The following is a 23,145-nucleotide window of genomic DNA, read 5'->3' on the forward strand; positions in this document are numbered from 1 at the left end:
AAAAACTGAGATATGAATAGAAATATGTAAAAAGTCTGAAAATAAAAATAGAAAAAAATAGAATAAAAGAATAAAAAATATGTTATAATACATTTAGATCCCTTAGGACTAAGATCATAATTAATAAAACAAACAAACAAACAAAACAGACTAGAACTGACCCCAGAATGGACCAGATCAATAGAATTAATAATAACATTTCTGTTTCCTTGGAGTCTCAGCTGTAACTGTCCTTCTACCCGCCTTGGGTTTTTTGTATTACTCTGCGACCAGCAGAGTTTCCTTTATTGTTCGTCTGTAAGTGGCGGTGTGTGGGGAGAGAGAGGGTACAATAGTGGCTCCTTCCCCTAGGAGTGAATTAGCAGTGGTGCCCTGCCTGGGTCATGGCAGCTTGGGTGCCTTGGACCGAGAGAGTAACTCCAACCGCGGCTCCTCCCCTCTGCTACGACTCTGCTGGAGCATCCTGCCTGGGTCATGGTGGCTCAGTCGGCTGTGGTGGTGCCTGTTGCGGAGAGACACCAGCAGCTCAGGTGTAAACAGAATGTCTCCAGAGCTGGGCCACTCTGTGGGCTTTTGGCTCTCGGCTGCAGGCACTCTAGGCCAGCCCTGCCCGGGAACTTTGTTATCCCTGAGTGCATCAGCCAGGCCCAGAGGGGTCCTTCCTTTGTCCGTCACAGGCACTGGGAGAGAAGCTACACCCACGGCTCCAACACCCTGCTTGTGAGTCAGCAGTATCGAGCTGCTGCCATGGCCGCCCAGCTTTCCACGATAGGCACTCTCCACTGCGGATTTCTTTCCTCCTGTCCTCTCAGTCCGTCTCCCCAGTGCCAACAATGTTTCTCATCCTGAACCAGTTCTCCGGTTCCCATGTTCCAGCTCCCAGACCCCCTGTTCAGCTGTGAACCGACGTCTCAGTCCAGACATGCTGAGCTGTGGTGTGGACCCTCCATGTGTTTCTCCCTCTTTCCCATCTGCCACAGCTCAGCTGCTTCACCCTCTTCAAACAGTCCCAAATGCCTCCCTTCTGACCCAGGGAAATTCCCCATTGGAGAAGTGGTTTCCCCACCCGAATTCGGTAATCTCCCCTCTGTTTCAGATCCCCCCACCCCAGGGTGTGGGACCCATCCCTTTCCTTTCTTCTCCTCCTCTTTCTCCTTTTTTTTTTTTCCCCTCTGTCCTACCTAGTTATGTCAGGATCTTTGCAGTTCTTTCTGGTGTCCAAGGTCGTTTGCTGGTGTTCAGCTTGTTCTCTGTGGGAATTATTGTCTGTTGGTGTATTCCTGATGCATCTGTGGAGAGGGATGCATTCCATGTCCTTCTACTTCACTGCCATCTTTCTTCTCCCCTGTTTGTTTTTTACTTAATAAATTTATTTATTTATTTATTGGCTGCGTTGGGTCTTTGTTGTTGTGTGCGGGCTTTCTCTAGTTGCAGAGAGCTGGGGCTACTCTTCGTTGTAGTGCAAGGGCTTCTCATTGTGGTGGCTTCTCTTGTTGCAGAGCACGGGCTCTAGAGTAGTTGTGGTGCATGGGCTTAGTTGCTCCTCAGCATGTGATATCTTCCTGGGCCAAGGATAGAAACCATGTCCCCTGCATTGGCAGGTGGATTCTTAACCACTGCACAACCAGTGAGGTCCCCATCATTTGTGTTTTAAGTGCTTTTAGGTCAAAGCAACCCTTATGCCGAAGTGGCATATTTTGGGCTAGCATATTCTGCCACCCTTCATGGCCCTGGGCTTCCTGGGACAGACCCTCTCCTCATGTCCTCTGCCTGCCTCTCCTTTGTAGAAAAGCTGTAGGCTTCCCCTGAGTCACAGAAGCCTGGGTCAAGAATTAATGATTGAAAGAATGTGACCATGTGGTGACAAAAATAGCAGTTGGGCCAGAAGAACTGTAAGAATCTAAACAGTAAGTCAGTCATATAGCAGTCACAGAATCATTAGTGTGTCCCTAAAATACCTAGATAATAGTATTTGTTGCACATTCCCTGAGTTGTTCTACAGATGCTAAAACCCCCACCAAATGGAAGAAGTTAAGTACTTGATGACCATAAGCACTAGCCTCCAGACCTACTGGAGCCTGAGGATTGATAATGTTAACTCCTGAGACGCCACCCTGTTACCTCATCATCAACCAGAGAATTGTGTATGAGCATACCCTGCGGCTCCCCTCCCTTACCTTGCCTTTAAAAATGCTTCCTTGGGGGGTGGGGGGAGGGATAAATTGGGAGATTGGGATTGACATACACACTACTATACATAAGATAGTTAACTAATATGGACCTACTGTATAGCACAGGGAACTCTACTCAGTACTCTGTAATGACCGACATGGGAAAGGAATCTAAAAAAGAGTGGATATTGACTCACTTTGCTGTACAGCAAAAAATAACACAACATTGTAAACCAACTATACTTCAATAAAAATTTAAAAAAAATGCTCCCCTGAAACTGACTGGGGAGTTCAGGTTCTTTGAGCGTTAGCTGCCCCAGACTCCTTGTCTGGTGCCTTAAAATAAATGCTGCATTTTCCTTCACCGCAACATGGTGGCAAGTATTGAATAGACTGGTTTACCGTGCAGGCGAGCGGACCTAAGTTTGGTTCGGCTGTTGGCAGGCATCTTGTAAGCACAAGGAGAGTTACTCTTAGCCTGAAGCTGACTTCATGGAAGGCAGAGTGGGGAGAAAGAAAGAAATGGGATCTTTGGATTAAGCCCACCCAAGAGCCTGCTTGACCTGTAGACTCCACAGGTCACGAGTCACTGTTTCCCTTATTTTCTAAGCCATAAGGAGCTAGGTCCCCCTTCCCTGTCAATGAGTCTGACGGGTATCATAGCCAGTATTCCCTGATCACTACTGGGAGCCAGCACTGGACCTGCACGGGCTCATTTGATCAATTAAGACACAGTCACGTGGGACTTGCCAGGTGGTCCAGTGGTTAGGACTCCGCACTTCCACTGCAGGAGGCTTGGCTTCATCGGTGGGCTGGGAATTAGGATCCCATGTCCTGCATGGTGTGGCCAAGTAAATAAAACAGTCATGTGTGGCACCTCATGCAGCTGTTAAAAATGAGATATTGTATGGAACGATTTCCACGAGAAGTGACAAGAGCAGATAAAAAAATATATGGTGTGAAATCCTCTATCATTGGGAAAAAATGTCCATTTTAACCAAGTGATCTCTTAGTGGGAGTGGGAAAGGTAGTGGCAGGGGAGGGGCATCCTGTTTGCCTCATTTATTTCAGCTTGGACCATATCTGATTCCTGAGGGAGGAGCGAGCACCCCCTCCTGCAGGGAGACCTGGTCAGAGCGTGAGCCAGCAGCTCAGGGGACAGGACCTAGTCTTTGAAATGACAGCGTGGGAAGCCCAGACAGGACAACAAGCCTTAAAAAGCCCACTGCTTACTGACATGACAGTCATCTCAGCGGGATCTTCTCTGCCCAGGAGGGGCTGAGACCAGAACCTCCTGGTTCTAGGGGTGAAGGGAACAGGCAGGTCCAGGGCCCCTGGAGAGAGGAGAGCTGGCTCATTTGGAAGCTTGTCCAGCTCCCTGGATTTGAACTTCTGGTGGGCAACAACTGTCTTGGTTTGAGTCCCCAGTCACCCAGGACTAGCATGGGCACTGGCACAGGGCAGTTCTAAATGAAGGAGGAGTAGCATGGGCACTGGCACAAGGTGAGGGTGGGGCACAGGCAGCAAAAGTGGGGGTTTCACACCTGCACAACCCCAACAAGGTGAAGCCCCCGAGAAACGGGGCTCCTGTCCTTTGTTGTCAAGTCTGACTTCAGGTTCTGCTTTCTGGCAGTTTCAGAAGTTTCTCCTTTAAATGCAAATATTATTTTTAAGGAACCGCCTGCCCAGGCAAGTCTTGATCTGCTTAACTGCTCTCAGTGGGAATACACAACATTAAAGCACTTGAAAAGAAGAATCCGATACTGAGGAATTTGCATATTCGGAAAGCTTTCAATAGAAGGCTGAGCCTTGGAGCCTGTGAATAAAGTCTTTCTGTGTTTCCTGCTCCATGTGAATAGTACAGAAGGAAGAAGAGAAAGTATGCACATGGCATCCTGGCAGCTGTGGCTGAGCCGGTGGGGGAAGGCACATTTGCCAAGAGCCGGTGAGGATTCTGGGATGTGTGTGGTGAGTCACTTCTCCCCTGCAGGTTTCCAGGGAGCTGCTTTGCATGAGAAAAACACGCAACCTTATTCTCCATGCCAAGGGCCACTGTTTTCTATGCCCTGCAGCTTCCTCTTGCCTTAAGGATAGGGCCTTGTAGGGAGGGGCAGGGCAGCCCAGTGGGCAGCACTGGGGAGAGGCAGATTCCTGCTGTTTGGTGTTGATATGGGATTCAGCCCCACGCTCCGATGGGCTCCTTTTCCATCCCTTCTCACTTCACTGGGGACCTGTGACTGGCTGTGTGGTGTGATAATGTGTATAATTTGCATATTATTAACATAGATACTCTTTCTGCCTATGCAGAGGAGGAGTTGCCTGGGGAGAGAAGGTCTTCCAGAGTTTCTGGGTAAAATCAGAACTTGCAACAGCAGCATGAAGAACTATCCTTCCTCCACTGAGTTACCAGTGGCTGCAGGCCTGGTTTACTGCCCTGCCTGACAAGGTACTGAGCCTGGGGCCCTAGGCAGGAGGCAGAAGGGGCTGTACTTAGGTGTTCCACATGAGTTTTATGAGTGGATTTGTTAGGTCAGTTCTCTGGATCCTGGTTACTAATTCTACCTGTAATCCACCAGGCTTCATGGCCAGTGGGAGAGTAGTTGTCCTCTGCAGGTAGGGGTGGGATGGATGGAGACCACTGTAGTATCTGAAAAGCTCAGGACATTTCACCTGAGCCGGTGAGGTCCTAGACTCCTGGCGCCAATAAGCTGGGCGGACCAGATGGGCAACTGCAGGAGGATGGGGCTTTCTGGACTTGGTTCTGCCTTTTCCTTCTTATACTCTCATCTCTCACCCTTGGATGGATTGTTCCGGGGGGATAGACCTGACTTTCCCAAGAATAGCCAACCTGTGGTCTGGAGACCACATTCAGAGCCGAAGTGTGAGTCCAGCCTGGTGAAGATGCTAAATCCTTAAGCCTAGCTTCAGCCAGGCTGTCTCCAGGCTCACAGCCATGGCAGCCTTAGTTATTGCACTGTGTTCACAAATATACTTGGTTCCACTTCTTTCTAGCTCTAAACTTCAAAAGCACCTCTCGGAGCTATCACTTGAAATCGGCAGTAATTAAAATACAGTTGACCATTGAACAACATGGAGGTTAATCTGAGTATAATTTATAGTTGGCCTGCTGTATCCACGCTTCTTCCACACCCTGAGGTTCAACCAACCTCAAACGATGTAGTACTGTAGTATTTACTGTTGAAAAATATCCATGTATAAGTAGATTCGTGCAGTTCAATCCCAAGTTGTTCAAGGGTCAACTCTAGTTCAATCCAATGATCACATTTATAAATCACTCTGAATACAATGGCCCAACCCAAATCTCAATTTATCCAAAAATTGTCCTAATTATGGCAGGCCTGTTCATTCATGAGATTCTCTTATGCTCTGGGAAGGATTCAAGAGAGGAAAAACACCTGGTCTCTGCCTCCAGGACCCAACGGAGGGGAGAGGTGGACACGCTAACAGAACTGCACACAGCAGGATGAAGAGTGATGGGGGACTCTTGGCATGTGGCTGTTTAGCATGTGTGGTTTCCATTCTTTAAGAGTGATGTCTATGGTCCATATCAGGTACTGTAAGACCCAAGGCAAGGCCAGTGTAGGAGGGTATCCACAGCTGAACCCAATGGCAGTGACTGCCAAGGAGGTTGCTATTGGCATTTTGGGTGGGATAATTATGTATTGTGTCGGACTTTCCTGTGCAATGCATTCTTGGCTTTCACCACTAATGGCCCATAGTATCACCTAGTTACTGTGACAATCAGCACTGCCTATACATGTCCCTGGATGGGAGGGTAGCATGCCCAGGTCACCACTGCCCTGGGGAATCCAACCAGCAGGGGTCTAGGGCTCAAAGCAGCTGTAAATCCTCAGCTCCTGGCTACTCAGGCATCCATCCTGGTGAAGGGATGGGGGTGGAGGGGAAAGGGGCAGGAGTGGGAGGACAGCACCATGGCCCTGGTCACAGGCCCAAACCTACCCGGAGTAGGTGTCTGCTGTTTTTAACATCCATTGCCATTTCCTTTGATTAAAGGTTACCAAAATTACTGTTTTGTCTCTTCCCTGCTCTCAGCCCTCATACTTTCTGTGGAGTTGACCTTCAGTTCCAAAGGTGGTTGTGTAGGGCTAGGCTGGCCAATCAGAGCACTGCATTCCCCTGGGCAGAGCACGGGTTCCAGGAGGGACATAGGACCTAATCAGAGCTCAATCAGAGGCCTTTTGCTGCTGGGAGACAGGCTGCCTTCTCTGCCAGGTTTGACTTCGGAGACCCGGGGTGGGGGGGGGGGGGGGAGGTGCTGGGGGCTGTTGTTGGAGCAGCCATCTGGCCACCTTGTGGGAGGAGCTTGCCTGAGCATGGAACTGACACGGCAAAGCAGACGGAGAGAAATGGGCTCTGGGGGCACAGCCGGCACCCCTGGAACAAACCACATCTGGACTGGAACTGTCTCTTGACTTTTATAGGAGTTAATACACGCTTGTTTTGCTCAGGCCACTTTGGGTTAGATTGTCTGACATTTATAACAAAAAGAGGCCTAATTAATGTGCCAGGAAAAGAAGCTAAATATCTACAGTCAGAGGTGCTGTGCTGACTAGAGGCGGCAGCCTGGGGTGCTAGGTCCCCTCCACCGTGTTTGTGAGTCCCTTTCATCCTGATCTGCAGGACAGACTGCAAGATGACCCCACCCCGCCCCAGAAATCAGCATTCTTCTTCCCCAGGCCGGCTTCCCAGAGGAGGATCCCGTCAATCCAGGGTACCCTCTCCGGATCTCCCAGCGTCTGTTCAGGAAGGGAAGTCCTGGGATTGGGAGGTGGTGGGTGGACTCTGGGATGCCTGGTAACCTGCCTGCATCCCTCCCCCCACCCCCTACCCAGCCCAACCCCACCTGAGCTGTTGCAGGCAGACCTGCCTCCCCAAGGGCTGTCCTGCTGGCTCCAAGCCTGGCCCCCTCTTAGAGGCAAGCGGGGTTACCCGGGTGCTCTGTGCACTCGCTCACTTGAGTTCAAGGTTGTCCTCACCCCCCTGCTACCTGCCCCCTCCTCTCCCCTTGTGTAACTGCTTCAGTGCATTCTCAACTCCCAGCCTCCACCATCTGCACTGCCCTGCCCCTCCCCTCCCCTCCCCTCCCCTCCCCTCCCCTCCACTCCCCAGGGAACAAAAGTGCAGGGGAATTAACTCCCTCCCTCCCAGCATCCTTAACAGATATGTGTATAAACCCAGCTTCCCCTCCTCGGGTTAGACTGCTCTGAGGTGTGTGCTCTGTTTCCTAGCACTGCCCTCGCAGGAGTCCGTTTCATTTGCCCCCAGTGGCCACTGCACCTGTATTCACGGTCCTCCCTTCCCTGTTTTACACCTGTCTCGCCTACCGGTGATTCCTGGGATCACCTTGAACTAAGGACCTGTGCCTCGGCTACTCAGAAGATAGATGTCCAAACCCACCAGGCACTGGCTCGGTGCAGCTAAGTCACTGGACAGACCACAAGGCAGCAAGCCGTGCCTCTCCCGGCCCTGCGCCCTCCCATCACAGGGGAAGCTAAGTGAAGCCAGTGTTTGTGTGTGTGTGTGTGTAGGCCTGGAAAGGAGCCATTCCTCACTCCCAATAACTGGGATTACCACTGGATAGAAGTGCAGTTGACTATTTATGTTAGGTACTGAATTAATTTATCTAATTCCTGCATTTAGAGTGGGAAAATCTGAAATAGTTTGTTCTGTGAGTGTGTAAGGAGAAAGCTGCCCTGCCTTGGGTCTGTGGGCCCCCAGTAGGAATGGCAGGATCCTACCCTGGTTTACCTGGGGCTCACAAAGTCACCAAGGCCTCCATATTTACCTCCCTACCCATTTGCCAAGGCTGACAGACCTTTGTGTCTCTGGGTAAAATATACTAAAGAAACAGGATTCTTTTTTTTGGGACGGGGGTGGTTCTATTTTGGTGACAAGAGAGATCCTTGGTGGAAAACTGGATCTGTAAGAAAAATAAGGAGTCATTAGCTTAGACAGTACTCTATGACCCCAGAATTCTGGTGGCTTTCTAGTTTTATAGCCTCGGGGTGAGGGTTTACCAGCTAAGAACCTCTTGTGGGAATAATAAATTATTTAGGATTCAAATTTCTTGCATTCATCACATCTACTCTTCCTTTTGTTCAAACTCACAGAGATTTTGTTTTTTCCCTTCAGTCTGTAATGAGCTTATGCAAAGTGCCTGGCATGAACTGGGCGCCTTCTGTTTCCTCTCCCTTCCCCCAGGGCCCCAGCAGCAAAGATGGACCCTCACTCCCCAAAGGCCAGGCCATGGTGGTAAGTTTCATGAAATTTAGTGCCCAAAAGGAGTGGGGGAGCAGCCCTTTGATTTTAGTGCCACATCATTCACTGGTGGGATGCAGAGAGAGAGGCTTACCACATTTTTGGAAAGAAAATTCTAGAAACACCTTTCCCCAGAGAGGAGACTTTGACACTGTCATCAGATGGTTCTCCAGCCTCTGGACTGAGAAGGACACCAAACTGCCTGTTTCCCTCCCAGATGGTGTAGGAGCTGAGTCTACCAAAACTCAGGATGACTCAGCAAAGCCTCATAATTCATCCTTCCCCCACCACCAACCCATGCAAACACACTGACTCACACACCTTCAGGGTGGCTTTCAGGGGCTAAAATACTAAAGCCAGAGAGGTCTCCAGGCCAATAGGTCTGCGCTTTGAAGTTCATCCTGCACAGGCTACCATATCACCTTCTTAAAACAGGCTTACTTGTTGTAGTGGGTGCTGCTGGCTGCTTCCCCGGAATCCACTCTCACATCTTCCTTCCTGGCAGGGGCCCCATTTGGTTCAATGCTCCCCTCCTTTGTCCACCCTTGTCCTTAGGGGCAGGGGTGTGGGGGTAGATCTAGATTGGCCTAATCCAGTCATGAAAATTTACCCCCCTATGCTATTAATTTGCTTCAGAAGGGGCATGAGGGACTTCCCTGGTGGTCCAGTGGTTAAGACTCCCAGTGCAGGGGGCCCGGTTCGATCCCTGGTCAGGGAACTAGATCCCTCATGCTGCAACTAAGACCTGGCACAGCCAAATAAATAAATATTTTTAAAAAAACAAAAAAAGAAGGGGCATGAGACCCAATTCACAGGCATGTCACCCCAAAGAAGGGGCAAGTATACTAGGGAAGGGGGATCCTGGGAAAAGTTTCTTAATTCAAGAAGAGACACAAGGAGGAGGTGGCCTTTTCCTTGCTTCTGGCTTTCAGGGTATGAGGATGTAATTCTGGGAGCTCCTCCAGCATCTGCCCAGGAGGGGGACGAGTGCACCCTCTGCTGAGGGTGTCACAGCCAGAAGCTGGAAAAGTCCCCAGGTCTCTGATGACACTGCTGAGTTCACCAGCCCTGACACTTGCCGGCTGTTCTGTCATTATGTGAGATAATCTCCTTATTATCATTTTGAATTAAGTTCTCTGAAATATGCAGCACCAAGTATTCTAATTCATAATTCACTCCTAAATCATCTTAAATGTCTTGTGGCATTTGGAAACCTACCAATGCACCCTTTCATTTTACAGCTGAATTAAAAAGAGAGACATCAGAGTGATGCCACAGTAGTAGAACACTTCCAATGTTTACTGGGAAGCACCTTAACTATGGGAGATAGGTAAGTTCAACTGTCAAGCTAAGGAATTTTTCTCCTGAAGCAGTGAAAACCTTTTGCACTTAAAAGCGTCTGCATAGAGAGTGGTGGCTGAGCATAGAGGATGCCTGGGAAGAGGGAGCTCAGTGAGCACCAGGGTTGGCCCATCCAGTCAAGAGTCTATGAGACCTGGGTGCTAGTTCAGGGTCCTCCCGCTGTTCACTGTACAGGTGGGGATGGGTCCTGGCACCAGGATGGAGAAACACAGACTTGTCTGTCCACATTCAGCAAGGAAGAGGAAAACAAGCAAAAAGGGGCTGCTAGATGCTTATGGTTAGAAGTCGCAGCTCACCAGCTTCTCCCACTGAGATACATCTCTGTTGCCTTTCCCTACCTGTGGACACCTGTTGACCTGAGCTTATCTGTTCTCCTTACCTCTGGAAACCTCCTAGGATCCCATGTGCTCACCTAGATGCAGAGAAGACCCAGAGAAGGTGTCTTCTCTGCAGGCACCTTCCTTCGCTATCAGGCTTCTCAGAGTTGGCTTCATTCCCAGCCCTCTGCGGTATCCAAGCACTCTTCCTACGTCAGCTATTGCTAATGACTCTTCTGTTTACGGCTAAGACCCAGCCTTTCCTGTGAGCTCCCTCCATCCCTCTGCCTACCTGACATCTCCACTTGGTTGTCCAACATCTCAAAACTAACAAAACAGAACTCTTTATTCTCTCCTCTCTTCTGCCTTGATCCTCTGGCAATGACACCCCAACCTTGGAGTCGTCCTTGTGGTTTCCCTTCCCCTCATTATTTCATCCAGTCCATCAGCCAGACTTACTGGTTCGACCCCCAGAGTATACCTGTTCTCTTTCCCCTCCATAGCCATCACCCTGGTCCAAGCACTATCTTTGCCTGCTGGGACCAGTGCAAGTGAGTCCTACCTGGTCATCACCCCGCCCTTCCCATTTACTACCCAATAGGTACTGTGATTGTTTTGAAATCTAAACCAGCAGCTGGAGAGACTCCCTTTTGAGGGGAGGATGAATGAGTTAATACATGTAAAATACCCAGAAGCATGCCTGTGTAAGGATTTGCTATTGCCTTCAGGGGCTGCCCACCACATCTAGAACACAATGGAAGCTGCAAGACCCTGCCTGGGGACTTCCCTGGTGGTCCAGTGAGTAAGACTATGTGCTCCCAATACAGGGGGTCCGGGTTCGATCCCTGGCTGGGGAACTAGATCCCACATGCATGCCGCAACTAAGAGTTCGCATGCTACAACTGAGAAGTCCACATGCTGCAACTAAGAGTCCGCATGCCACAGCTAAGAAACCTGCATGCTGCAACTAAAAAAAAAAAAGAAAAGAAAAGATCCTGCCTGACCTTGGTCTCCCCTAAAGTGGCATCCTGACCCCCAGCTCTAGCCATACTGGCCTCTTCTCTGGCCCCAAAACATGTTAGAGTCCTTCCTGCCTCAGGGCTATCAGATTTGCTGTTCCCTCTACACGGAACACTCTTCCTCCTGACTTGCACAGTCTGGCTCCCTGTGCCACATGGGCCTCAGTTCAGAGAGGCCTTCGCAGATCAGCCGTCTCCAACAGCGGCCCCTCCTGCTCACCCCACCCCCTCTGCTCTTTATCAGATCAACTTTATATTTTTATTTCCTTGATAACATTCAGCACCAAATCAAACGATCCTGTTTATTCACTGACTTGTCTGTCTGTGTCCTCTAGAATATAGGCTCCCAGGGAAGGGCTCTTTCCTGTCCTGATTTACTCCTATAGCACAGGGTAGGTGCCCAGGAAATATTTAATGAATGAAGGCATTATTTGGTTACCAAACACTCTCCCCCATGTGGACTCCGCTGCCTTCTAGCTTGGATGTCAGGTAAACATTTGTATCTACATCTACCTCTGCTCCCTTTGCCTGGGAGCCTTGGCGGGCCTAGATCCACAGACTTTACCAGACCTCAAAGGCCCAAGCCTAGCCTTGGCCTGTTGGTGGACTTGACCGTCCACTCACCACTGTGTCGTTACGTCTCACGGCACCTAGTGTGGTCCTGGGCACGTGATCGGTACTAATATTTGACAGCTGAGCTGACCTGCTTGCATAGCTGCACAGGGGTGTGGGGGGGACACTGAGGAGTCGGGATGGGAGATACCATGGTGACCAGTGTCTAGCAACGGCAACTAAAAGTTCTGGGCTTCTGGAAAATGTTTCCCTGATCCCTCTCGGTGGTGCCTTCATCAGACCCTCAGGCCTGCGGCATCCACTGAACAACATGGGAGGTGATACCGTAGGCTGGCCCTGGCAGCAGCACATCTGGAGGAAGCGAGGGCCTGCACATCTCAAGCACCTGGATGCCAATCAGCATTGATCCCAAAGCTGGTTCCCAAACAGTCTCCAGAAGAGCAATTTGACAGAAGCAGAGGGTCGCATGAGGAAAAGCCACCTCATCAGAATCACCAGGCACCGGCTCTGGGGCTTGGGAAGGATGCTGTTTCAAGCCACTGCATGGGGCGGGGCGCTGGCATAGCCTCCCTCTTCTCCAGGGAAAGAAGGCGTCATGGGACAGGGGAGAGAGTGTCTGTCCCTGGGAGGACAAGCCTATTCTAACCCCGCGTCAGGAAAGGGGCCTGCCCTAGGGAGACAGTGGAGTCACCCCTCAGAGCCAAAGAAAGAGGCAGAGCTGCCTGAAGTCTACACACTGTGTGGTTTGTACGTGATGTGATGTCAGTGATGCCAGGGCCCCAAAACGAGCCCCACTGGCCACTTGGACCCCTGCCTGCAACACACACACAGGTTTGGGGGGTGGAGTGAAGACTGGATTCGGTCTCTGGGGAGCTTTGTTAACTTTGCAGACACTCAGTTAGTCCCAGGGGAGTGACCTACTCCAGGCCCAGAGCAGATTTCCATTCCACTTCTTCCTCCCCCCACTTCCTCTCCATTTCCCCTCTCCAATCTCCCCCCCTTCACTTCCCCTCCTCCTCCTCCACCCTCTCCTCCCATCACCTCCCCATCCCCCAGGGCTCAGGACTGTGTGAACTACAGTGTGGGTGGGACACGCACCCCTGTTGGACACTGAGACTCTTCGGGTGGCACTGGACACTGTGTTCAATATCATGGAATCACTGCCCATTCTTGTTATCCTTCAGCCCTCTGGTTAAAGAGGGTCTCAGCGTGGAGCTGGCCGGTTTTAACATCCAACACTTGTCAAATATCTTTGAACACACAGGGCACTGATGTCAAAGCTGAGACTTTTTCAGGCACCCTATCAGCCAGAATTCTGTGACATTTGTTTTTATGGTATTTATATTTACTGTGAGTCTTTTTATGGCAAAGAATAGGATTTTCCATTTATGGCCAGTTTTAAAATAAATGCAGTTAAGTTAAAAAGGAAGCCAATTTAAAGAAAATAAGTGGGACTTCCCAGGTGGTGCAGTGGTTAAGAATCTGCCTGCCAATGTAGTGGACATGGGTTTGATCCCTGGTCCGGGAAGATTCCACATGTTGCGGAGCAACTAAGCCCGTGCACCACAACTACTGAGCCTGTGCTCTAGAGCCCATGAGCCACAACTACTGAGCCCATGAGCCACAACTACTGAAGCCCTCGCACCTAGACCCTATGCTCCACAACAAGAGAAGCCACTGCACCAAGAAGGTGGAGCAGCAATCCGCAACTAGAGAAAGTCCGTGTGAAGCAATGAAGACCCAACACAGCCAAAAATAAATAAATAAATCTATTAAAAAAAAATATATATATATAAATAAAATAAAACTGTAAAAACCACTTTAAAAAAAAGTGATCAATCCTAAAACATAGCTTGACTGTATTTTGACTTCTAGTTTACTAATTTCTCATCTACTAGCATTAATAATTTTAGGTTTTATTAAAACTAGTGTTTGTGGTGATCATTTTGTAATATATAGAAATATCAAATCACTATGTTGTCCATGATAACTAACATAGTATTGTAGGTTAATAATACTTCAAATATATAAAAAAAATTATTAATTTTCCAGGTTTCAAAGGTCAATAAAATTGGGGGAATCCTGAAATGGAAAGATCGTGATGATGATGTAGCTGCTATGTTGAGTGCCTGTTCTGTGCCAGGCACTGTGCTAAGTGTTTCATGTGCATTTTTTTCACCCAGGGATGGTGCACATCCCTTCACTTGATCCTCACAACGTTGCCCTTGGAGGTAATTTTTATTCTCCCCACTTTAGAGATGCTACCAACACTCCCAGAAGTTAAGTAACATGGCTCCCAAACACCCAGCAACCAGGCAGCAGAGTCAAGGCTACAACCTATGGCTCTAACTCCAGAGTTAGCATCTTTCCAACCACCACCCCCTCCAAGATGATAACAGTAACAAGACTCCCCCAAAGCTGGCGAGCTCTCTGCCCTCCAAGCACCTTGTCTCATACTCCCAACAATCTCAAGAGGACGGTACTATGATCTTCCCTAGTTACAGATGAGGAAACTGAGGATCTCAACTGCTGTGGAATTTTGTGAAGCTTAAGGTGCTTCTCTGCTCTTTCATGAACATCCTGTGATCAGGCAGCAAAGCCCTTGAGAAGATGGTAATCTCTCACTGGAGTTTACTTTCTGGATTGGGCTTTAGAGATACTTTGAGCATCTACTCCCACCGTATGTCCTGCTGTGGCTGCTGGAGACCTGGAGTGGGTTGAAATGCCCCCATTACCCCCTGCCCCTCCCCCATCATCACTTGTTAGGCATTCATTGCATGTGGACTTGACCGTGGGGACAATTGTGGGTGCTCTTGGTGCCCGCCCCAATCCCCTTTCTGGCTGGTATATCCATCCCTCAGCTCCTGTGAATTATGAATGTTGGCTGCTGATGGCTCAGAGCTGCCTCCTTCCCCAGGGACTTGTCCTCACCCAAATGGGAGCCACTTTTTCACAAAGACATGTACTCTGCACCTCACCCCATAGCCAATGACTGACACAGATGTGCACGAAAGGCCAATCCTCTTGCCTCAAGGAGAGACCAGCTCTGGGTGTAATTCACCCTCCAGAGCTCCCTGGGACCGGGCTAAGTGGACTTCAGCTGAGACCTCATCCTTGCTCTGCTCCTTTCCCCTCCCTCTCTTGCCTCCCTCACTCTTCTTCCATCACTAAATCCCATGCACCCAAATCCTTGTCTCAGGCTCGGCTTCTAGGGTGCCCAGCCTGAGACTGGGGAAGATGAAAGACGTTGTGTAAGGCATGCTCCCTGCCCTCAAGGATCTTGCAATATTGTATGGAGACAGGCCACATATGTACATAAAAATCATCTGCAATATGGATGGAATAGGCTGGAGAAAACAAACAGTGATAACAAAGATGGGAGAAAGGCTCCACAGAACACGAAGCTCACAAAGGATAGGTAGGGCTGGAAATGGTGAGAAGACAGGGAAAGAGTTTGGAGGAAAGGCTCTGTGATGCGTAGGAACCTTTGCCCCTATCTCTTCCATCTCCTTCTATCTGGTGATTGTGACTAGGGGAACCACTCCAGGTCAGAGCAGGGTGGGAGACTCTGTTTCAGTGATCTCAACAATGGGTCTAACATTGTTCACAAGTGTCCAGGGCTGCCTGAGAGGGCAGTGGACCCTGAGGCCAGGAATGAGTCACTCAGTTCTCAAGCTTCCCCTGAGAGGCTAGGGGCTTGGTCCACTCATAAAGACCTCCTCCATTCAGAGAAGGGACACACACTCCATCAGCCCTGCAGGGATGGCAAGTTGGTGGGCTTGAGGACCACTCTGCAAAGGGTCATGGCATGAAGGGCGTCCACGTACCTGCCGGACCACAGGCCTGGGGACTTGTTCACAAAGATTCAATGATGTAGTAGGCAGCTCCCAGGGCTCCCAGAGCCACAGCAACAGTCCCTAGGGCTCGGAGCACGCGAATTACGATGAGTGGAATGTTTTCTTGCAGGTCTTCTGCAAAGCAAAGCAGAAAGCCCACAGGTTGGGGGATGCTGGGCTTTAGTGCCTGTCTATAGGCAGGGGAAAGTGGAAACTGTGGGGTCCCCTCAGGATCACAGGATACCGGACCTCAAGGGATCTCCCTCCTCTCAAGGGAACACAACTCCCTGCACCCCTTCCAATAAAGTTTTACCGCAGGATGCCCAGGATATGAGGATGGGCTTGCCTGGGACACCATCTCCCTTGGACACCCAGGGAGCAGGTGACAAAGGTGGTCAAGGCCTCCATGTGCCAGGCCCTGTGCTAAACACCTCACACCCAGTGTCCTCCTCAAACTTCACAAACACCCTGTGAAGCAGTCCTACTATGTAGCTCTATTCTGGAGATGAAGCATCAGAGGAAACCACATATTACACCACTGCAAAAGTTGTGGAAAAGGAAAGTGTGTGATTAGGCTAATAATTGTGCTAATATTGCATTTCACAAAATGCAATATCCATTTGGACAAAAGTCCTACTAATGTAGGGATTCTTACTTAACTTGAAAGTGCATTTAAAGCCCAGAGCCAACATTCCACTCTATAGAGAAATGTAAAGATTATGGAAGTAGCTGTAAATGTGAGCAGAATTAGGACTGCATATCTTACCCTGGTGAGACCTCTGCCCCTCCCCCTCACTTTCCTATTTCTGAGCTTTGTGCCTTTTCCTCCGCCTGGAATGCTATCCCTTTAAAACAGGCCATAGTGGATCCTAAAATCCTTTTAGATTCAGCTCAGATACGATGGATGATACAACGTTTACCTGGACCCCAGCTCAGGAGTGAAGCTCTTTGAACATCTCCTACAGGACACGTATCACTTCCTGGCTTGCATCTTGGTTTCTAAATGTACATGTCTTAGCTTACCATGTGGGCTGCACAATTTTTAAGGGTGAAGTTCCCTGTTTTGGTTTCCCTCCCAGTGCCTAGCATCCTACACAGAGTAGGTTTTCCTACTTGTTGGTTTATAAATCCACGGCACAGCTTGGCACCAGATGGACGGAAGTACCAAGTATGTGGAAGGACAGCTGATCAAGGCAAGTGGGGGGCAGGCCCTTCCTGGACGGGACTTACCAGGTAGTAGAGTATTTTTAGCTCTAGCATGTTCTCCCAACACACCTGGGTATCTGTTTGCCTCTCTTCACATGCCTGAGAGATGGTGCTTTTCAAGAATGTACAAGAGAGGGGATTTGATGGGGGAGGGGCTGGGAAGAGGAGCAGGATGGGGCTGGGGGCTGGGTGGGTTCTACTTCCAGGGGTGGGAGATGCCCAGGCAGAAGGCCTCTTCTGTGGACTTTGTGAGACCTGAGTACCAGTGGAGCTGCCCTGGGGCCCAGAGCTGGGGCTAGGCGGAGGCCCCTCTCCAGCCCTTGCACATAGCCCTGCGCCACTGGAAAAGCCAAGGGACATCCTCAGTCCAGTTCCCTGGACAGGCGTCTTCCCGCGAGGGGAAGTGACAGCCACCTGACGGCTTCGTGGAAGAGGAAAAGAAGGGCGGATGCTGTGGGCAATGCTGTGGGGGCCTCCGGGTCACAGACGGACTCCAGTGGGGCTGCCAGGAATAGCCTGAGCCCCGCTGAAGGGGGCGGAGGTCTTCCTATTACCAAGGGGTATGTGATTTACACTCACATTTATTACTAAATTCCGGGGGAAATTCACATGTGGGTCAAGAACCAGAAGCTTTCGGCCCACGGCACAGGCCACGGAAGGAGGCAGAGGACTAATCACCAAGTTTCTGGGTGACAGGGAGTTGATGACGGGCTGTGGGGGAGTGTACTCTGAGCAAGGATGCTGCCTATGGAGCAAAGAAAAATGAACCCGGCAGAAGCAATGCCCGGTAAGGAAGAAAATCGGCACCTCTCTATGCAAGTGGGGTACTCGGGGGTGGGGCGGGGCGTCAAACCTCAGGAAGTGGCTTTCCTTTGGGCCTAGGAGTCCCAAGAGGAATTCACACACGACTGCTAATACGGTGTGTGCCCGGAGGGTCCAGCCCCGCCCCCCACGCGCTCCAGAACCTGTAGAAGGTGAGGAGGTTTGGGAATCCTCTCCCTGGCATGGTCGGCCAGGCCCGAGGCAGAAGGACATCGAAGATGCGGCTGTGGCATAGGCCCAGACGACGCCAGCAAGCAGAGCTGCCCGGGCAAGTAGAGCAGGAGCAGAAGGGGCGTGGGCCCACTCGCATCACAGGCCCTGCTGGACAGAGAAGGAGAGAGGTGAGGGGCCCACTGCCGGACGAGGTGTCCACACGAGGAGCGACGCGCGTAGAGGAGGGAGGACCAACTGCACGGGAAACCAGTTGCCTTCTAGACTGGTGCTACCTGGGAATAACAGGAAGGACACCGATGTAACAGCTTACACCTGTACAGGGACAATACGTCATTGTCATCTCATCCAATTGTCAGAACAATCCTGTGAAGCAGAATACTGTTATTATCAGCTTACAAATAAGGAGACTTAGGCTCAAAGAATATGAGATGTGCCCTGATAGCAAGGAGATTGAAGAATTGGGCTTCAACTAAGGATTTCTAATGCTGGATTTGGTGCCCTTTCCACAGAATTCGCAGAAAGAGATGGCAGCAGGTGACTGCCCATCCTAGGAGAGGTGGCTTTGAGATTCTTGCAACCGGAGTGGCCATGTTCCGTTTTTCTGGGGCTCATGGATTCATCCAGAAGACAACCACTGCTCCAGTAGACAGTCTTTGAAATACTTTCCCAAGCTCATCTTCCACTGCTGTCCTGTGGGTCCCAGAGGAACTTGGAGACAGCGCCCTCTGCTGTTATGCAAGAGGACTTCTGACCGGATCATTCCCTTCTGCAGCTACTTCTGGTTTCTTGACTGAGCTGTAGATTCCTCCAAACCTAAGCCCGTGAAGCCAGTGATCACCAGTGGCAAACTAGGCACACGTCCTCTTAGACCTGCCCATGACATAAACTTTTCCTGGGATGGGAAGGGAAGGGATTCTAAAGATAAGACTTGTCATTTCCCTTTTTTTAGTTGAAAAATAAAAAAAGTTAAAAACGGATATACAATTCCCATTCCATAAAATTTACCCCTTTGAGGTGTTCAGTGGCTTTTGATATATTCACAAAGGTGTGCAACCATCATCACTATCTAATTCCAGAAACTTTTTCCTCTTCCCCCAAGAAACCCCATACCCATTAGCAGTCACTGCCTATTCTCCACTCCCCCCAGTTCTGGGCAATAAATTTGCCTATTCTGGACATTTTCATAAATGGAATCATACAATATGTGGGCTTTTTGGGGACTGGCTTCTTTCACTTAGCCTAATGTGTCTGAGGTTCATCCATGTTGTAGCATGTATCAGATATCATCTCTTCTTGTTGCCAACTAGTATTTCATTGCACGCATGTACCGCATTTATCCGTTCTCCACTTGATGGACACTGCGTTGTTTCCGCTTTTTGGCTACGATGAATAATACGGCTGTGAACGTTTGTGGACAAGTTTCGTTGTGGATGTATGTCTTCAATTCTCTTAGGCATATACTCAGAAGTGGAATTGCTGGATCATACAGTAACTTCATGCTTAATCCTTTGAGGAACTGCCAGACTGTTTTCCACAGCAGCGCCACCATTTGTAATTCCCACCAGCAGTGTGTGAAATTTCCCATTTCCCACAGACTCACCAAGGCTTGTTATCGTCCGTCTTTTTGATTACAGCCATTCTAGAGGAAGACTTCCATTTTCTTGAGCTATAGTATTTTCTTCATACAAAAGATTTGTATTTTAGACAATGGCATCCTTTATTCAAAGGTCCTCAGCCCTTATCTCTAACCTTCCTTCTCCAAGTGAGACAGTTCCTTTATCAGAAGAGTAGGGCGTCCACTGTAACCACTGATGAGCCTCACCGGGTCCTGCTTTGCCTCCTCCGTGAGCAGAACGCCTCCCTGGGGGTGAATCACACGCATTCCTAAAAGATTTAGGAACGCAAAGCATTCTACAGATCAGTTCTGAAGGCCATAATCCAGAAATGTTTATCTCAGTGGTTGATGATCATAATATATACAGTATTTAGTATAACACTCAAAACCATCTCCGTATGTTAACGAATTGATTCTTAGCTACAGAAATGTCATCGTCACGGCCATATCGTGGATTTCGGAGTCACCCTCAAACCTCTCCATTATTTTATGTCCACACCATCCCAGAGGGAAAAGCTGTGGCCCTGGGAGTGTGACCTGCTCAGGACCACAGAGTCACGGGCATTGGCTCTCAGTGGGTCCAGAAGCTCGGAGAAGGGTATCCTTCCTTGCTGGGGAGACCAGCAGACATCTTGGGATTGGAAGGTCAGTGCTGCACTTAAGAGTGAGGATTCTAAAGTCAGAATAGACTGAGGTTCCCCTCTTAGTGCTACCAGCACCTGTGTGAGAGAGAGTTGTTAGACTTCTTTGGGCCTCAGCTTCCCCATCTGTAAAATGGAAATGATACTAGTACCTCCTTTATAGGATTGTTAAATGAGAAGATTAACTTAGAAGGCTGGGCATTTACCAGGTATGTGGTAAATGCTCGGTGGTAAACCTTAGTTAGCTGTCACCATTAATATTAGTAATAGTGATATTAACCTACCCACCTCCTGAGCTCCACCTGAGTTCCCTCAACACAATCCAATGCTCATTCACACTCTGGATACCCAAGAAGATGGGGGACTGCTTTCCCTGGACAACCATTCCATTTTCAGACAGAGCTAATTGTTGGATATTTTTAACATTGAGCAGAAATCTGGGTAAATTGACAGATTTAGCAAATAAAAATACAGGACTCCCACGTAATATTTGTAACACACTTATTATACTCAAAAATTATTTGCTGTGTATCTGAGATTCAGATTTGACAGGGTGGCCTGTATTTTACCTGGCAACCCTATCCATGGGCCCTTAGTCAGACATCTGAGGACAACATGGAACACACCCACTCACACCTTCCAGCTGACAGATATCTTCCAATTCCTTCAACTGATTCTCATACACCAGAAGGTGCTTGCTTCCCCCCACCCCTTTCATCGCCCAACCTGGACTCTCTTCCTTGGACTAGATTGTTAGGCATCGTTTACAGCACGCGAACGGCCTGATGAGGACAGAGTAAAGCATTATGACTATCTCCCTTGTCCTTAACTGTAATCTTCTATTAATGCAGCCTTGGTGTTTATTTTTTAACAGCCACGTGGCACTTTTGACTCCCAATGAGCTAGTACTACCACGGAGCCACGTTGAATGTTAACCTGTCTGCCTGGCTGTCTTCAGAGAGACTCAGCATGGTTAGGAATGACAAAACCTCACCAGGAATCCTGGCCTCTTGGGTAAAAAACGAAACCCAATCCCCTCACGCTCCCCATGCACAGTTCCAAAATACATGTTAACTGTGCATCCCTATCTAATAAGAAAAGTGTCAGCCTTTGGGGCAGCCCTGGGACTCCATCAGCAGAAACGTTAGAACACTTGAGCAAGAAGGCTGCCCACCTGTTTTCCTGGATTGAGGGGATGCTTTTGTGTCAGTGTCTGGAGACACCACAACGCCCCGAGCCGAGTGGCTGATCTTGGGAGCTGGAAGAGCCTGGGGCACAGGCTGCTGTGGGCTGGATTCATTGCTGGGCTGCGAGGTGAATCCAGAGCTGGGCGGCTGCGGGGTGGGTCCGGGGCTGGGCGGCTGCGGGGTGGGTCCGGGGCTGGGCGGCTGCGGGGTGGGTCCGGGGCTGGATGGCTGCGGTTGCGAGGTGGGCCGGGGGCTGGGCGGCTGCGGGCTGGATCCGGAGATGGGCTGTTGTGAACTGGACTCTGAGCTCTGCTGCTGGGGGGTGGATTCGGAGCTGGCGCGCTGGGAGGTGGAGCCTTGACGCCTGGCCTCTGACTTCTTCCTCTTTCCCTTCTTCATGGTGGGTCCTCCTAACCTAAGCGTGCGCCTACATGGAGCTGCCTAATCTCCCGGCTCCCTCCCAGAGGGGCCCTGTGCCCCTGCCCTGGGGGAAGGCTCTGGCATCCATCTGGGCCCAAGCCCTGCAGGGAAGAGTCGCCCACACCCCTCCTGTGAGGTCACAAAAGCCAGGGTGGCTCCCACAGCAGGGCACTGGGGACAGCCTTCTCTGCTGACACCAGCCTGCCGCCCTCCCTCCTCCTCGGCTCCTGGGGTGGGTGGAGGGCAGCTGCCATGGCTCTCACGGACCTGGGCACCTGGTTAAGCCTGGTCTCGGGCCTGTGGCAACTTGGATCCCTGCGATTCTGCGGCCCGAGTGCCTCCTTCAGGCACCTGCTCGCTCGTGTGTTCCTGGGTCCCTGTGTGCTGTTCCTCTCTAAGACACCCTGGCTGTGATGCTGTCTCTGTCAATGATTTTCATGTACCCACCCCCGCCAAACCAAGCAACCAGCCAAACAAATGAACAAACTACTTCGCCATGCATTTTGTGAATTTTAGGTAACTAAAGATTTGGGGGTCCATGCAAGGCCCACAGCCTTCTACTATCTCATGATCCCCCCCAGATTATCCTATAGAGTGGTTCCCCCTTCCCCCAAAGCCGGCCCTGCCCCCTGTGGGGAAGGGCTTGGTGGGTGGGTGGTGCCCCAACTTTGATAAGAACTGTTGCAATTGGCAAAAGAATTTCCCCTAAAAACGTAACAGCTGTTTGGAAAACTAAACTTCTGAAACTCACTACACGGACAACAGCAGACCACCCCTCAAAATCCCCACAGGTTGTGCCAATTAAGGGACTATGACTCTTTCTTAAGTTAACAATGTGATTTTCATTTTAGGACAGAAGAGGAAACAGTATTTTAAAAAGACAGCTTTAAACGTCACACTTTGACTGCAACATAGAATGCGTTCCCGTTAGGAGACTCTGCCTCCGCCATTAATGCATCACTAGGTGGGTGAGTTTTCGACTGCTAACCCCGCAAGTTTGGGGGCTGATATTCCTGCCACAGGATACGCTTTAGGGCAGACCTACCTAGGAGGAACCCCCAGATAAGGCCAGACCTGACATGAAATATAAAACGACAGGAAATATTTCGAGGATTCTAGAGCCCGAAAAGACCTTAATGATTCTCTTTTTTTGCAGAAGAGAAACTGAGGTTCAGAGAAGTTAAATTACCTTCCCAAGGTCACACAGCTGGTTGGAGGCATCGACAAGGCTAAAGTCCCATTTGGGACTCTTTTTTTCATGACTGCAGAAAGTAATAGGGAATCAGATAATTATATAGGCTTTAAAATCAATGAATTTTAAAATCCTTTGATAGGATTGAAGAAAACAAAGGTACGAAGGATTAGTAATGAAAGCAAGCTCAGATCAATAAAACTGGGTTGAATTTGGTTGACCTTTGGTGTGGGGAGGTTCACGGAACAGGTGAGTCTACAAGAAGGTGGTAATTCCCTGAAGTCAAGAGCAATGGATCCCTCAGTGGGTG

The 23,145-nt window shown here is 49.7% G+C and overlaps 1 protein-coding gene across 2 annotated transcripts; it reads right to left on the reverse strand.

Annotated features, from left to right (window-relative positions):
- Positions 1 to 297: 297 nt before the first annotated feature.
- On the reverse strand, positions 298 to 21,709 carry SPATA3 (spermatogenesis associated 3). 2 transcript variants are annotated; one of them, XM_057745702.1, is made up of 4 exons: positions 21,211 to 21,622; positions 17,750 to 17,927; positions 15,570 to 15,713; positions 298 to 1,289 (listed from the first exon to the last, which is right to left on the reverse strand). In XM_057745702.1, the coding sequence occupies exons 1-3, from the start codon at positions 21,620 to 21,622 to the stop codon at positions 15,608 to 15,610; spliced, it is 696 nt and encodes a 231-aa protein (XP_057601685.1). In that variant the 3' UTR covers positions 298 to 1,289; positions 15,570 to 15,607. The 2 variants fall into 2 exon arrangements, with proteins under 2 accessions (XP_057601685.1, XP_057601684.1); XM_057745701.1 differs by lacking the exon at positions 298 to 1,289 and adding an exon at positions 8,090 to 8,133 and having other exon boundaries at positions 21,211 to 21,709.
- Positions 21,710 to 23,145: the final 1,436 nt, after the last annotated feature.

The sequence above is a fragment of the Hippopotamus amphibius genome, chromosome 8 (genome assembly GCF_030028045.1).
Source record: "Hippopotamus amphibius kiboko isolate mHipAmp2 chromosome 8, mHipAmp2.hap2, whole genome shotgun sequence".
In the NCBI taxonomy this organism is placed as follows: domain Eukaryota; kingdom Metazoa; phylum Chordata; class Mammalia; order Artiodactyla; family Hippopotamidae; genus Hippopotamus; species Hippopotamus amphibius.

Excerpts from the sequence above, each read along its gene's own strand:
- SPATA3 (XM_057745702.1), bottom strand. The coding sequence starts at position 21,622 with ATGAAGAAGGGAAAGAGGAAGAAGTCAGAGGCCAGGCGTCAAGGCTCC. Across the intron at positions 17,928-21,210 it reads CCCTCAATCCAGGAAAACAG|CAGGGCCTGTGATGCGAGTG; the intron begins GTGGGCAGCCTT and ends TTCTCTGTCCAG. Across the intron at positions 15,714-17,749 it reads AACCTCCTCACCTTCTACAG|AAGACCTGCAAGAAAACATT; the intron begins GTTCTGGAGCGC and ends TTTGCTTTGCAG.